Source organism: Mobula hypostoma, chromosome 28, assembly GCF_963921235.1.
Source record: "Mobula hypostoma chromosome 28, sMobHyp1.1, whole genome shotgun sequence".
In the NCBI taxonomy this organism is placed as follows: domain Eukaryota; kingdom Metazoa; phylum Chordata; class Chondrichthyes; order Myliobatiformes; family Myliobatidae; genus Mobula; species Mobula hypostoma.
In genome coordinates, this window is record NC_086124.1 from 28,130,820 (window position 1) to 28,148,165 (window position 17,346).

General features: G+C 44.3%; 2 protein-coding genes across 3 annotated transcripts in view; one reads left to right on the forward strand and one right to left on the reverse strand.

Moving 5' to 3' along the window:
- LOC134338891 (H-2 class II histocompatibility antigen, E-S beta chain-like) overlaps positions 1-17,346 on the reverse strand; it is a 281,277-nt gene that overhangs the window by 253,998 nt on the left and 9,933 nt on the right. The gene's annotated exons all lie outside the window — the stretch shown is intronic.
- LOC134338721 (class II histocompatibility antigen, B-L beta chain-like) lies at positions 2,717-12,261 on the forward strand. Its single transcript, XM_063034763.1, has 5 exons — positions 2,717-2,961; positions 4,194-4,451; positions 4,873-5,154; positions 10,939-11,040; positions 12,221-12,261. The coding sequence occupies exons 1-5, from the start codon at positions 2,817-2,819 to the stop codon at positions 12,259-12,261; spliced, it is 828 nt and encodes a 275-aa protein (XP_062890833.1). The 5' UTR covers positions 2,717-2,816.

Consider the following 17,346-nt stretch of genomic DNA (forward strand, 5'->3'; position numbering starts at 1 on the left):
TTCCCACCCTGTCTCTTCCAAAAATGCCATCCCCTTCTCACAATTCCTCCGCCTCCGCCGCATCTGCTCTCAGGATGAGGCTTTTCATTCCAGGACCAAGGAGATGTCCTCCTTTCTTTTTAAAGAAAAGGGCTTCCCTTCCTCGACTATCAACTCTGCTGTCAAATGCATCTCCCCCATTTCACGCATATCTGCTCTTTCTCCATCCTTCCGCCACCCGACTAGGAATAGCGTTCACCTTGTCCTCACTTACCACCCCACTAGCCTCCGGATCCAACATATAATTCCCCGTAACTTCCGCCACCTCCAACGGGATCCCACCACTAAGCACATCTCCCGCCGCGCCCCCCCCCGTTTCCACAGTGATCGCTCCCTACGCGACTCCCTTGTCGACTGGTCCTCCCCCCATCCCTCCCCACCGATCTCCCTCCTGGCACTTATCCTTGTAAGCAGGATCTCCCACTGGCCACACATTTTAATTCCACGTCCCATTCCCATTCTGATATGTCTATCCACGGCCTCCTCTACTGTAAAGACGAAGCCACACTCAGGTTGGAGGAACAACAGCTTATATTCCGTCTGGGTAGCCTCCAACCTGATGGCATGAACATTGACTTCTCAAACTTCCGCTACTGCCCCACCTCCCCCTCGTACCCCATCCGTTATTGATTTATATACACACATTTTTCTCTCTCTCCTTTTTCTCCCTCTGTCCCTCTGACTTTACCCCTTGCCCATCCTCTGGGCTTCCCCCCTCCACCTTTCTTTCTCCCTAGGCCTCCTGTCCCATGATCCTCTCATATCCCTTTTACCAATCAACTATCCAGCTCTTCGTTCCATCCCACCCCCTCCTGTCTTCTCCTATCATTTTGGATCTCCCCCTCGCCCTCCCACTTCCAAATCTCTTACTAGCTTCTTTTCAGTTAGTCCTGACGAAGGGTCTCGGCCCGAAACGTCGAACGTACCTCTTTCTAGAGATGCTGCCTGGCCTGCTGCGTTCACCAGCAACTCTTATGTGTGTTGCTTGTGATGCACCATCAATAACTCCAAAAGACTGGAAGTAGAGTAAATACTGAAAGGCTTTTATTAGCAGTAAAGTGTGACCTCCACCATGCTGAGTATCTGCCCCTGGCCTGAGAGGAGGAGCAGTGACACAATCGCCTTTATTCAGGGGTCTCTGGGAGGAACCACAGGAGCAGTCAGCAGAGGGGCGTGTCCAGACAGGTAACCCAGTTACAATATATATGGTTTACCACAGCTTGAAATTCCAACATCTGCAGATTTCCTTTTTTTGCATTTTTAAAAGTCCACTGTGTTGCTTTTTCCGTGCTCTGTGCCCTTTGGTCTCCCACAACACACCAGGCACCGGCACCGACCTCGAATCCGCCTGCCTCCAGAGCCACCGGAATCCGGCACACCAAAGGTGCGCGAGTCTTCCAGGCCGCGTCCGTGGCATATCAAAAAGCAGCCAGTCGTGAGACCCCGAGAGCAGGTCCCATTCCCACAAAGAACCGAAGTCAGCGTGTCACTCCAGGTCAGGATCTTCAAAAGAACCCTGAAAAGGGAAAAAAAGAAATAGAGCTCTTTCCAAAGATGCAAGCAAAGAAGTCGTCATTAGGTACCATCGGCCTCCTGAGCGTTTGATGACACATTTAATTGACATGGAATGTCTTCAAAGATGCTACATAAATGTAAGACACACAAACTGCCGGAGGAACCCATCAGGTCAGGCAATGTCTAGAGAGGGAAATGGACAATCAACATCTCACACCGAGAACCTTCACCAGGACTGGAAAGGAAGGTGGGGGGGGTGGTGGGGGGAAGCCAGAATAAGAAGGTGGGAGGTGGGGAAGGTGAACATGCTTGCAGGTGATAGGTGAGACCAGGAAAGGGGGAAGGTGGATGGGATGGGTTCAGGTGTTAGGATAAGAAGCTGGAAGGTGATTGGTGGAAGCGGTTAAGGCTGAAGAAGCAGGAATCTGATAAGAATGGAAAATGGAGCAACCTCACACCTTCCCCTTCATCTGGCATACCCCCATCCACTACCCACCTGTCTACCATCCAAACACCTGCTATCCCTTCTGACCTGGTAGCCCCCTTCCACACAACCACCCCCCCCCAGACACAAACACTATCCTTATCACCTGGTATATTCCTTCTATCACCCACCTTATTGCTGAACTGATATTCCATCCACCCACCTTCTCCCTCACCTGCTTTCACCCCATTCCACCTCCTTTCTCACCTGGCATCCCACCCACCCACCAACTTCCCCCCAGTTGGTATCCCACCCAAACACCTACCTCCTCCCTCACTTGGTATCCCACCCACACACCTACCTCCCCCTCACCTGGTGTCCCACCCACCCATTTCCCCCTCACCTGGTATTCCACCTATCTTCCCCCTTACCTGGTACCTTACCCACACACCTACCTCCCCCTCACCTGGTGTTCCACTCACACACCTACCTCCCCCTCACCTGGTATCTCACCCACATACCTACTTCCCCCTCACCTGGTGTCCCACTCACACACCTACCTCCCCCTCACCTGTTATTTCCCGACCCCATCCACGCTCCTCTCAGCTGGTATCCCAATCACCTTTCGTCTAGTGTTGTTGAGTCTCATTGAGAATAAAGCGCCATGTGGAAACAGAGGCGTTCCCTCCCGCCTCGCCCCGCCTGTCTGTGGCAGCGGCCGCCCACTCAACCGGGGAAACTTCTACATCGATCGCCTCCCGTTACGGGACCTGCCGGCTGGCGATCGGTTTCGCGCGTCGAGGCTGTGTGACAAGGTCCTCAGCCTTCGGCGAAAGGGATGTGGGGAATGATGCCGTCTCCGCGAACCGTGAGCCAGCTGCTCCTCCCGCTGTCTCAGGAGCCGCCGGCCGGCGTGAGGCGACGCCGCTCTCCCTCTCTGCTCGCCGCCTTCCTCCTCCTCCTCAACGGCTCCACTGCCCTGGGTGAGGAGCGCAGCGCAGCAGGGATGGGAGGGGGCACCGATGGAGCGTAGGGAGGTAGAGGGGGGTCGGGACACTGAGGGAGGGTGGGCAAGAGAGGGAAGAGGGCAACCAGGGAGGGAGGGTAAAGGTCTCAAGGGAAGGGGAGACCTCGCTGAAGGAAGGTGGAGAGAGTAGCACCAAGGGAGGGTGGGGAGGAGAACTGAGGGAGAGTTAAGAGGGGAGAGGAGGGGAATGAGTACCGATGGAGGGTGGGGAGGAGAGGGGAGTGACATTGAGGCAGGGTGGGGAGTGAGCACCAAAGGAGGGTGGAGAGCTGAGGGGAAGGGTGCCAATGGAGGGTGGGGAGGGGGTGCCAAGGGAAGGTGGGGAGGAGCGGGTTCCAATGGAGGGTAGTGGAGTGGGCACCATGGGATGGGAGGGAGTTCCAAAGGAGAGGAGAGAGGGCAGCGAATGGGCATAGGAAGGGAAGGAGGCACAGAGAGAGAACAGGTAGAGAGGGAGTGAAGGTGAATTGAGTATTGTTGAGGGGTTGGCGGAAGGGGAGGGGATATTGGGGATGGGTGTGTGGGAACGGAAATAGGGTGCCAAAGGTGTGTGGGGAGGGAGAGGGGTGCTAAGGGTGGGACTGAAGGCTGAGGAGTGGAGTTGTTGGGGTGCAGAGAGTGGGGAGGATAGAGGGCACGGAGATTAGGAGGAGAGGGGGCCATGGGTGAGTGGGTGGGGAGGGACTGCCAAAGATGTTTGGGGAGGGAAGTAGTCACTGAGGGTGGGTAGGGAGAGAGGGGGTGGGTGGAGAGTTGGGTGTGGACAGTGAGGAGAGATGTCTGTGGGGAGAGGTGTTGAGGGAAGGGCACTTCAGTGGCGAGGAGGGGTTTGGGCGAAGAGGTGGGTGAGGACGTGGGCATCGAACTGAGGAAGAGGTGGGTGGGGACGTGGGCATCGAACTGAGGAAGAGGTGGGTGGGGATGTGGGCATCGAGCTGAGGAAGAGGTGGGTGCCAAGAGTGAGGGTGAAGGGTCAGCAGTACCAACACCAAATCCCAGCTATTGGAGTTTTACGGTGGGAGGGAGAGGTGGCTCTGGAGGAGTGGCACCTGTTGCCGTCAGAATGGTGAGGTATCCACAGAAGGGAGAGACAAATTTGTTCTTTCAGGTTGATTAATTTTAAGGTTTTAAAATGAACCATTTCACTCTCACAAATGGCTAACGGATTGATTATTATTCGCTTGCCAGGAATGCACATCGGTCAAGTGATTTTCTCTGCTAAAGGTTCGGAGTTATCAACGGCTACCATGCAGTTTGCTTACAATGGCGAAGCGGCTGTTTGCTATAATTATACAACAGGAAAGTTTGTGGCCATCAATCCAATTGCAAAGCCTTACACGGACAAACTGAACCACAAAACAGAGGGTACCAAATATGTTACCTACTCTGTTAATATCATGCCTTTTGTCATGGAGATAGTTCAACTGGTTGTTCAAGCTCTGGCTGGTAAGTTTATTTTCACAAAAAAAATCTGCAGATGCTGGAAATCCAAGCAGCACACACGAAGTGCTGGAGGAGCTCAGCAGGCCAGGCAGCATCTATGGAAAAGAGTAGAGACGACGTTTCGGGCTGAGACCGTTCATCAGGACTGGAGAAACAAGTTGAGGAGTCAGAGTTAGGAGGTGGAGAGGGGTGAAGTAAGGAGCTGGGGAGTTGTTTGGGAAAAGATGTGCAGGGCTGGAGAAGGAGGAATCTGATAGGAGAGGACAGAAGGGCATGGAAGAAAGAAAGGGGGGAAGCACCATTGTATTATTATTGTATAATGTACACATGCTTTAATAATAAACATACTTTGAAATTCTGTTACTCTTTACTTTTTCTGATCCTGTAACCAAGTTCAGCTTCAATGTGTTTCTGTCCACTGCAGCGAAGCCGACTATCACAATAACCTCAAGACACATGAAGAACAGAGAGAATACCTTGGCCCTGACATGCCAAGTGTATGGATTTTATCCCAAGAAAATCCACGCAACGTGGCTGCGGAATGGAGTGGCGATCGATCAGGAAGTGCTAATGATGAGAATTTTACCCAACCGGGATGGGACGTTCCAAGTTAGCCTACAAGTCGAAATTGACCCCGGGAAGGGTGACACTTACACTTGTGAAATCGAGCATTTGAGCGTCCCTGACAAACTACATGCGGTTTGGGGTAAGACTCAGAGTCTGAATAATTTGGGGTCCAGTGTACTGCTGACGATCTGGTTCACACTCTGTCCAAAACTATATTATATACTCAGTGGCCACTTTATTGGGCACCTCCTCTACATAATAACACAGTCACAGTCATGGTCTTATGCTGCTGTAGCTCATCCACTTCAGTGTTCGAAATGTTTGTGTTCAGTGATGCTCTTCTGCACACTAACATTGTAACAGTCGGTTCTTTGAGTTAGTATCGTGTTCTTGTTAGCTGGAACCAGTCTGGCCATTCTCCTCTGAAATCTCACTAACAAGGCATTTTTGCCCACAACTGCCACTCAGTAGATGATTTTTTTTGTTTGTTTATCACACTGTTCACTTTAAACTCTCGAGACTTGTACCTGAAAATCCCGGGAGCTCAACAATTTCTGAGATACTCAAACCACCCTGTCGTGCATCAGAAATCGTTCAAAGGTTCATTTATTATCAAACTATGTATTCAGTATCAACTCTGAGATTCATTTCTCCAGATAGCCAGGAAAAAAAGAAATCTGTGGAAGTCATTCAAAGATAAACATCAAACCCCCACCCCTCCACTGCACAAAAAAGAAATCAAAATGCCACAAGAACATCAAAAAAAACTAACAAAAACATCAAGGCCTAAACCCCCTCCCCCGCGCAAAAAACTAACAAAACATGCTATGCAATAACAAGGTGAAAGAACAGGGGAAAACATAGAATATAAAAATCATAAGACTGGAAGTCCATAGTCCAATCCATAAATTCAGAACCTTGGTAATGTCCTCTGACCAACAGTGAGAGAGAGAGAGAGAGAGAGAGAGAGAGAGAGAGAGAGAGCACTCAAGCACAGAGGCCTACCGTCCAACAACAGTGAGTGAAAGGCACCACACAAACTCCTCTGACAGCAGAGAAGTCCATCCCTGCAATCAAAAGGCAAGCAGTTGCCTCAGATTCAATCTTCCTCGACACTTTACTCGGCAAATGGAGTCGATCATTGGCCCCTGCCTTATCTTTAAGCTGCTTCGCCCTGAGGCTGTTTGAGCTTCCTGGAATCTTCCCGGAGACAGCAAAGCACTAGATCACTCAATTGATCTCCAAAATGTAAATCACATGCTCTTAACAGTTCCAGAAACACATTTAAGATGAAAAGCAGACGTAAAAGAAGTGAAATAAACGGATTCATTGACTATCTGATAGACGTTGACCAGCGGGACGTTGTACACAGGCACCATCTTGACTAGATTCCATGGTGAAAGTCACTCAGATCACATTTCTTCTCCAATCTGATGTTTGGTCTGAACAACAACTGGACCTCTTGGCCATGTCTGCATGCTTTGATGCATTGAGTTGCTGCCACATGATTGGGTGATTTGGTTCACATTTTCAACCCATTCAGGTTACGATTGTTTCACAGGAACAGAATCCTGCCGTAATCTGGTGAGGACTAGTATCTCCCCTTTCTACATCAGTCATGGAGTAATACAGATATGTGCACTTCTGTCCAAGTGGACCATGCTGATCACCATAAGATCATAAATTATAGGAGCAGAATTAGTCAATTTGGCCTATTGAATCTGCTTTGGCAATTCATGGCTAATTTATTATCCACTCAACCCCGTATTTCTGCCTTCTCCCCGTAACCTTTGACACCCTTAATAATCAAGAAGCTTTCAACTTCATCTTTAAATCTACCCAGTGACGTGGCCTCCAGAGCAGTCTGTGGCAATGAATTCAGGGACTTACCTAAAGAAATTCCTTCTCATCTCTGTTCTAAAGGGATGGTCCTTCTATTCTGAGGCTGTGTCCTCTGGTGCTCGACTCCCCCATGAGAGGAAACATCCTCTCCACGTCCACTCTGTCTAGGCTTTTCAGTATTTGATAGTATTGAATGAAACTTACACCCCCACCCCCCGCCCCCATTATTCTTCTAAACTCCACCAAGTACAGGCCCAGAGCCATCAAATTCTCATCATATGTTAACCCTTGCATTGTCAGGATCATTCTCGTTATCCTCATTCGGACCCTCTCCAATACTCAAACTGCTTAAGACCAATCTCTTATGAAGCCTCAGCATAAAAGAACGGTAACACTGCACTTGCCTTCCTTACTCCTGACTCCACCTGCAAATTAACCTTTAGGGAATCCTGTTCGAGGACCTCCAATTCCCTTTGCACCTCGGATTTGTGTTTTCTCTTGGTTAATACTTTCCTTCCTGGGATCATTCTCATGAACCTCCTCTGGGCCCTCTCTAATTCCGGTACATCCTTTCTGAGATAAGAGGCCCAAAACTGCTCATAATACTTCAAGTGCGGATTTGATCAATGCCTAATGAGGCCCGGCAATAGATTCCTGCTTTCATATTTGAGTCCATAGGAAAAGAATGCTGACATTGCATTTGCCTCCCTTACCATTGATTCAACGACAAATTAACATTTAGGGAATCCTCCATGAGTTCTCCCAAGTACTTGCTTTTGTTCTACCTTGTATATATGGAATGATGGTTTGGATATCATGCTCACAAATACTTTTTACTCTACCTCGATGTATCATAATAAGCCAATTAGCACACTTCTGACCTCAGTGGATACAAGCCCAGCATGTCTGACCGTTTCTCATAAGACAACCGGCACATTCCAGCAGTCTAACTGGCATGTAGCATAACACTTTAACTGCCAGTGACCTGGGTTCAAACCCAGCACATCCTTCTTCGATAAGGGGCCATTCTCTGTTGTTGTATTGGACCAAGACTAGAGAAGTCTGGTGAAGACAATAAAATGCGAACAACTGCAGCCAAACTGCTCTCTGCTGTAATATCTTCTGCCTATTTATGGCCGAACCATAGAACCATAGAAACTACAGCACAGAAACAGGCCTTGTGGCCCTTCTTGGCTGTGCCGAACCATTTTCTGCCTAGTCCCACTGACCTGCACACGGACCATATCCCTCCATACACCTCCCATCCATGTATCTGTCCAATTTATTCTTAAATGTTAAAAAAGAACCCGCATTTACCACCTCGTCTGGCAGCTCATTCCATACTCCCACCACTCTCTGTGTAAAGAAGCCCCACCTAATGTTCCCTTTAAACTTTCCACCCCTCACCCTTAACCCATGTCCTCTGGTTTTTTTCTCCCCTTGCCTCAGTGGAAAAAGCCTGCTTGCATTCACTCTATCTATACCCGTCATAATTTTATATACCTCTATCAAATCTCCCCTCATTCTTCAACGCTCCAGGGAATAAAGTCCTAACCTATTCGACCTTTCTCTGTAACTGAGTTTCTCAAGTCCCGGCAACAACCTTGTAAACTTTCTCTGTACCCTTTCAACCTTATTTATATCCTTCCTGTAATTTGGTGACCAAAACTGAACACAATACTCCAGATTCGGCCTCACCAATGCCTTATACAACCTCATCATAACATTCCAGCTCTTATACTCAATACTTCAATTAATAAAGGCCAATGTACCAAAAGCTCTCTTTACGACCCTACCTACCTGTGATGCCACTTTTAGGGAATTTTGTATCTGTATTCCCAGATCCCTCTGTTCCACTGCACTCCTCAGTGCCTTACCATTAACCCTGTATGTTCTACCTTGGTTTGTCCTTCCAACATGCAATACCTCACACTTGTCTGCATTAAACTCCATCTGCCATTTTTCAGCCCATTTTTCCAGCTGGTCCAAGTCCCTCTGCAGGCTCTGAAAACCTTCCTCGCTGTCTACTACACCTCCAATCTTTGTATCATCAGCAAATTTGCTGATCCAATTTACCACATTATCATCCAGATCATTGATATAGATGACAAATAACAATGGACCCAGCACTAATCCCTGTGGCACACCACTAGTCACAGGCCTCCACTCTGAGAAGCAATTCTCTACTACCACTCTTTAGCTTCTTCCATTGAGCCAATGTCTAATCCAATTTACCACCTCTCCATGTATACCTAGCAACTGAATTTTCCTAACTAACCTCCCACGCGGGACCTTGTCAAAGGCCTTCCTGAAGTCCATGTAGACAATATCCACTGCCTTACCTTCATCCACTTTCCTGGTAACCTCCTCGAAAAACTCCAATAGATTGGTCAAACATGACCTGCCACGCACAAAGCCATGTTGACTCTCCCTAATAAGTCCCTGTCTATCCAAATGCTTGTAGATTATGTCTCTTAGTACTCCCTCCAATAACTTACCTACTACCGACGTTAAACTTACCGGCCTATAATTTCCCGGATTACTTTTTGATCCTTTTTTAAACAACGGAACAACATGAGCCACTCTCCAATCCTCCAGCACCTCACCTGTAGACAGCGACATTTTAAATATTTCTGCCAGGGCCCCCGCAATTTCAACACCAGTCTCCTTCAAGGTCCGAGGGAACACCCTGTCAGGTCCTGGGGATTTATCCACTTTAATTTTCCTCAAGACAGCAAGGACCTCCTCCTTTTCGATCTGTACAGTTTCCATGATCTCACTACTTGTTTCCCCTAATTCCATAGACTTCATGCCAGTTTCCTTAGTAAATACAGATGCCAAAAAACCTATTTAAGATCTCCCCCATTTCCTTTGGTTCTGCACATAGGCGACCACTCTGACCTTCAAGAGGACCAATTTTATCCCTTACAATCCTTTTGCTCTTAATATACCTGTAAAAGCTCTTTGGATTATCCTTCACTTTGACTGCCAATGCAACCTTATGTCTTCTTTTAGCCCTCCTGATTACTTTCTTAATTATTTTCTTGCATTTCTTGTACTCCTCAAGCACCTTATTTACTCCCTGCTTCCTATACATGTCATACAACTCCCTCTTCTTCTTTATCAGAGTTGCAATATCCCTTGAGAACCAAGGTTCCTTATTCCTATTCACTTTGCCTTTAATCCTGACAGGAACATACAAATTCTGCACTCTCAAAATTTCTCCTTTGAAGGCTTCCCACCTACCGATCACATCCTTGCCAGGGAACAACCTGTCCCAATCCACACTTTTTAGATCCTTTCTCATTTCTTCAAATTTGGCCTTCTTCCAGTTAAGAACCTCAACCCTAGGATCAGATCTATCCTTGTCCATGATCAAGTTGAAACTAATGGTGTTATGATCACTGGAACCAAAATGCTCCCCTACACAGACTTCCGTCACTTGTCCTAACTCGCTTCCTAACAGGAGATCCAATATTGCATCCCCTCTAGTTGGTCCCTCTATATATTGATTTAGAAAACTTTCCTGAACACATTTTACAAACTCTAAACCATCTGGACCCCTAACAGTATGGGAGTCACAATCAATATATGGAAAATTAAAATCCCCTCCCACCACAACTTTATGTTTCCTGCAGTTGCCTGCTATCTCTCTGCAGATTTGCTCTTCCAATTCTCATTGACTATTGGGTGGTCTGTAATACAATCCCACTAATGTGGCCATACCTTTCCTGTTTCTTAGCTCCACCCATAAGGACTCAGTAGACAAGCCCTCTAATCTGTCCTGCCTGAGCACTGCTGTAATATTTTCCCTAACAAGCAATGCTACTCCCCAACCTTTCATTCCTCTGCCTCGATCACATCTGAAACATCGGAACCGTGGAATATTAAGCTGCCAGTCCTGCCCCTCCTGTAGCCAAGTTTCACTAATTGCTATAATGTCATAATTCCACATGTCAACCCACGCCCTCAACAGAGAACGCCAAACTGTTCTCTGCTCTTGTATCTTCTGACCAACAGCTGTGGCCAAACTGCTGTCTGCCATAATATGTTCTGACCACAGTTTTACTGATTTTCCTAGTTCCCAAGAATATCTATCCAGTCTATGGATATGTGATTGGAATAATCGCTGGAATAATTGGCATTCTGACTGCAGTGTCCGGAGGAATGATCAGGTGGAAAGGTAGGAATATTTTTGTATGTAATCATCAGTCCAGGGAACATTTTTTTCTTCATACTTTTCATTTTTAAAAAAGCCACAGATACCCAGTTGGCCCAATACCCAGTCTGGTCATCGGAGACCCAGTGATTCAGCATGGGTTATCACACCAAACTTCTACACGAAGAGTGATAGAATATAAGGGCAGGCCAGAGAGCAAGAAACAATTCAAGATGGAAACAAATCACTGGTTTACACTGACCATCAAATATCCATTTAGATTTTTCCAATGTTGTTCTTCCAACATTCCCATTAGCTCCAAATAAACTCCACCCCCCCACACACACACACACACCTACACGCTAGAGACATTCCCATCAGCTCCCAACACTCAACTAATCTGATAGGAGAGGAGAGTGGATCTTGGGAGAAAGGGAAGGTGGAGGGACACCATAGGGAGGCGCTGGACAGTAAGGAGAAGTGAAGGGGTAATGGGTATTCCGAATGGGGAATGGATAAAGATAAGATGGGAAGGGGAGAGAAATTACCAGAAGTTAGAGAAATCGATGCTACTCACCGTCATCTGCCAGCATGTATTCCTTTCCCTCCTCACGCTTTACTCTTACTTCTGTCCCCTTCCAATCCAGTCCTGACGAAGGTTCTTGACCTGAAACATTGACTGTTTATTCCCTTCCATCTTTGCTGCCTCACCTGCTGAGTTCCTCCTGCATTTTGTGTGTTGCTGTGGATTTTCCAGCATCTGCAGAACCCCTTGTGTTTATCAAATGTCCGATGGTGCAGATTCCTGGTGAGGGAGGAAAAGTGGACGGAGAGTTGTGAGGAGAACTGTTCTGCACAGAGCGGTCAGTACCTGGGGTACCAGAGGAGGTGGTGGAACCAGATAAGAAAGCAATGTTTAAGACCATTTTGGCAGACGAGTGAACAGGCAAGAAGTGGAGCCATTATACCCTCAGTGGCCGCTTTATTAAGGGTGCATGAGGAACATAATAAAGTTTATGTTCATGGTCTGCTACTGCAGCCCATCAATTTCAAAGTTTGACATGTTGTGTGTTCAGAGATGCTCTTCTGCACACCACTATTATAACGTGTGGTTATTTGAGTTAGTGTTGCCTTCCTGTCAGCTTGAACCAGTCTGGCCATTCTCCTCTGACCTCTCTCATTAACAAATTGTTTTCACCCTCAGAACTGCCGCCCCACTTTTGTTCCTCGCACCATTGTCTGTAAACTCTAGAGACTGTTGTATGTGAAAATCCCTGGAGAGCAGCAGTTACTGTGATAATCAAACCGCCCCATCTGGCACCAACAATCATTCCACAGTCAAAGTCACTTAGATCGTGTTTCTTCCCCTCTCTGATGCTCGGTCTGAACAACAAATGTACCTCTTGACTATGCCTGTATGCATTGAGTTTCTGCCACATGATTGGCTGATTAGATGTTTCTATTAATATTAAACCTGTTTCTGATCTGCACTAACCTGTAGCTAATTAACCTCACAATGTAACTTTTGATATTTCGGCCATCAGTATTTCCATTTCACTGAAACTTTGGATTACCAACTGTTTTTGGAACCCTCATATGACCTGGGAGTGTCTGAAAGAACTGTTCTCCTGGTCAGTGGCAAATGACCAGAGGACAGTTTCGAAACACAGAAGATTCTGCAGTTGGTGGAAATCCAGAGCAACGCACACAGTCACATACACACAATGCTGCAAGAATTCAGTAGGTCAGGCAGCGTCTATGGAGGGGAATAAACAGTTGACATTTCGGGCCAAGACCAGTCATTAAGTCTAAAGGAGACATTTTGTGTAGTCAGCACCACTCAGGCCCCAAAGGTGTGGATTAAAGAGTTTTAACCTTCAGAGATCGGACGTAAGACATCGGAGTACAATTAGGCCACTCAGCCCATCAGATCTGCTCCACTGGATGTTATTTTTGTCCTTGATTCGTTCTCTGTAAACTCTAGGAACTGTTGTCCGTGAAAATCCCAGGAGATCAGCAGTTCCTTCTCTATTCAAACCACCCCACCTGGTCTGTGGTCAGAGTTACTTGGATCATATTTCTTCCCCATTCTGATGTTTGGACTGAACAACAACTGAACTTCTTGACCACATTTGCATGCTTTTATGCTTGAAGTTGCCACATGATTGGCTGATTAATAATCATAATACCTAAATATCTCAAGGAGTTTGAAACTTTAAAAGGAGTATAAAGGAAACAATTCACTTTTACTAAAATTAATATAAGGATCTTTATAAAGCTAATTTTGATCCCTTAGTAGACTCTATGAAGTATTTATTTAGTAGATGGAGTTGACTTACATTTTCACTTGTTGGTCGTATTCATATAGTTAAAATGATGATTCTACTGAAATTTTTATATTTATTTCAGAATATTCCTGTTTTTTTGACTAGGAAGTTTTTTGATCGGATTGATTCTATTATTTTATCTTTTATTTGGAATAATAAAAGACCAAGAATTAGTAAATGTCATTTACAAAAATTGAAAAAGTATGGAGAGCTTGCTTTGCCTAATTTTAGAATGTATTATTGGGCTGTTAATCTCCGATATATGTCTTTTTGGTTATATTGGGTTGATAAGAGTGATCGGTCAATTTGGGTAGACCTGGACCTAAAAGTTGTAAAACAGTTTTATTTAACCTCGTTATTGGGGGCTCCTTTACCTATGCAATTACGTAAAGTTGTTAATTTAAACCTATATCCTGTGATTAAGTATTCTTTACAAATTTGGTGCCAGTTCCGCAATTTTTTTAATCTTATAAAATTTAAACTTTGTGGTTTAATTTACCGAAATTACTTTTTTAAGCCTTCTTTGAGTGATCCAATTTTTCTACTTTGGAAAAATAAAGGTATTAATTCTTTTTTAGATTTATTTAAAGAAGATAGATTAACAATTAATTGATAAATATTCTCTTTCATACTCACACTTTCTGCAATACCTTCAAGTTAGACATTTTTTACAAAAATATTTAAGTACTTTCCCTTACATATTTGAGGCTGACCTGTTAGATACTATTATGAGTATGAATCCTTTGATTAAGGGTTCTATTGGAAGAAATTATAATTTATTATTACAATGGGATAAGCGTCCTTTGTCTTAGATTAAACAGGATTGGGAAAAGGAACTTAATTTGACTTTTATGACGGAGGATTGGATGCGGCTATTGAAGTCGGTTAACTTTTCTTCAATTTGTGCTAGCCATTCATTGATTCAATTTAAAATTGTACATCGTTATCATTTGACAAAGGAGAGACTTTGTAAAATCTTTTCTAATGTTGATAGTCGTTGTGATAGATGTAAAACTGAGATAGCTACACTAACACATATGTTTTGGTCTTGTTCTATATTAGAACAGTTCTGGAAGTTGGTTTTCTCAACAATTACTAAAGCAATTAAAATTAATTTACAACCTAATAAATTAACTGTGCTTTTTAGAATAGATCCTCAAAATATTCATGGTATTTCTGTGTCTGACCAACATGTTATTGCATTTGTTACATTGATAGCTAGGGGGGCCATTTTGTTGAAGTGGAAGGATACATCAGCTCCCACTTTGTCGCAATGGTTCTCTCAGGTGATGCTATGTCTTAGTTTGGAGAAAATTAGAAGTCGAACCTTTGAACCTTTATTTGACTTTGAGAAAAGATGGGGCTCATTTGCTCGTTATTATCATTTGAGTTAAGTGATATAATTTTTCCACGATCTAATTGTAAATTTTTTTAGTATATTTTCTTGCTGACGGTTTGATGTTTATTTTAGAAGCATTTTGTATGATGCATGGCTCCGGGGTTGTACACTTAATAGGTTCTCTTTTTTTTTGACTTTTCTGCTCAGTAGGTTTTTTTTTGTTATCACAAAATTTTGTTTTCAATCTTTAAGATGGGGTTTTTTTTCTGAGGCATTGTAAGTGTTGTTACTTCGATGTACTCATGTTATTTTTCCTATATATACAATAAAAAGATTTGAAAAGAAAGAAAGCATGATTGGCTGATTAAATATTTGGATTAACAAGCAGGTGTACAGGTGTATCTAATAAAGTGGCCACTGAGTGAAGACTAACGGGAGATCGTGTAATTTGGTATCATGATTAGTACAAATGTGGGCGGAATGGCCTGTTTCTGAGCTGTACTTTTCTTTGTTTCTAAAACATACCTTTATTCATTCAAATTATAGGCAGGAAATACGATATGGTTGGTAGATGTCTCTTTCTAAATTGATCGTGTCATCAAATCAGTATCTTGATCGTGTCTTCCATGCTGTGCATACTATTTACATGTGGCCTCTTCTGAGCAGTGTATCCACCAAAGTCAGAGTAAATTAGTAATTTTAATTACACCTTGTTAAAATTAAAGTTCAGTAAGGGCATCAACGATCATGGGGAGAAGGCAGGAGAATGGGTTTGAGATGAATAATAAACCAGCTGCAATGAAATGGCCAGCACAGACTCAATAGGCCAAATGCCCTAATTCTGCTGCTATGCCTTGTGATTTAAATATAGCATCCAAGTACATATATGCCACCAAATATTGCCTTGAGATTCATCTTCTTCCGGGCATTTACTGGAAAATAATTACAATCAAACTTATGAAACCTATACATAATCAAAAACTAATCAACAACCAATGTGCAAAAGAAGACTAATTGTGCAAATAAAAACATACAGTGACATGCAAAAGTTTGGGCACCCCGGTCAAAATTTCTGTTACTGTGAGTAGTTAAGTGAGTAGAAGATGAACTAATCTCCAAAAGTCATAAAGTTAAAAATGAAACATTCTTTTCAACATTTTAAGCAAGATCAGCGTATTATTTTTGTTTTGTAGAATTTCAGAGTGGAGAAAAAGAAAGGAGCACCATGCAAAAGTTTGGGCACCCCAAGAGATTTGAGCTGTCAGATAACTTTTCCCAAGGTCTCAGACCTTAATTAGCTTCTTAGGGCTATGGCTTGTTCACAATCATCGTTAGGAAAGGCCAGATGATACAAATTTCAAAGCTTTATAAATACCCTGACTCCTCAAACTTGTCCCAAAAAGTGTGAGAATGTTATGAGAAGTATTGCTGGATGCGACTGTAGAGCAGGGCGGGAAACTATGTACTTAATGTATCTAGCTATGATTCGATCAGTTCTGGATTACGGTTGTATTGCTTATGGTTCCCGCTGCTACGGCAGTGCTTGGAAAACTAGACACTGCAGTGCAAAGCACTTAGACTCTGTTGTGGAGCTTTTAGAACAACATCAGTCCCGGCATTATGTATGGAGATGGGAGAACTGCCTGTGCATTCAAGACAAATTCAGTTGGGCCTGCAGTATTGGGTAAAACTAAATGGATTCAATCACTGCTGTTCATCAAAGTGTCTTTTGCAGGGGAAGTCAGAGTGCCAAAGTAAAAGTAAAAGATACCCATTTTTAGATTTGGTTACTAACTGGGCTGTGAAATTGAAGCTGACTGAGGAAGACATCGTTGACCAAATCTTCTTGCCACCCGTCCCTTTTTGGCTCTATCCAGAACCAGAAGTAGACATAATCCTCCTTTTTCAGCTTCAAGGAAGCAGTGCAATTTCATCAGCGTTGATCACAAATGTATATTTAAATAATAAATGGGGATCTTATCTGAAGATTTTTACTGATGGCTCAGTGGACCCAGAGAGCAGTAGGGCAGAATTTGGGATGTATGTGTTTCAACTTGGAGTTAAGATTAGTCACCGGGTTTCAGATGGTGTTTCTTGCTTTGCAACAGAATTATTAGCAATCCTCTGGGCCTTATGGTGGATAGAAGACTCTCAACCATGCAGGGTTATCATCTGTTTGGATTCTGCTGCTGCTTTATAGTCTATAAAAGGGAGTAAATCAAAAGCTCGATCTGACATAGTTATTGTGATTCTCTTAGTGCTGTTTAGAGCAGGGAAGATGGGTCGCATTAGACATTACTGCCCTGGGAAAAAGTCTCTGGCTATCCATTCAATCATTGCCTCTTATACAGCTTTTCTCAAGTAGCCTCTCGTCTTCCTTTGCTCTGACTTACTCAATCTATTCTCATAAGACATGCTCCCCAATCTAGGGTACCCAGCAATCCTGGTAAATCTGCTCTGCACTCTCTCTGAAGCTTCTTCATCGTTCCTATAATGAGGAGACCTGGACTGAACACACTGTTCCAAGTGAGGTATAACCAGGGTTTTGTAGAACTGCATCATTACCTGTCAGCTCTTGAACTCAATCCCTCGACTAATGAAGGCCAACATACCATATGCCTTCTTAACCACAATTTCAACTTTCATAGCAACGTTGAGGTGACT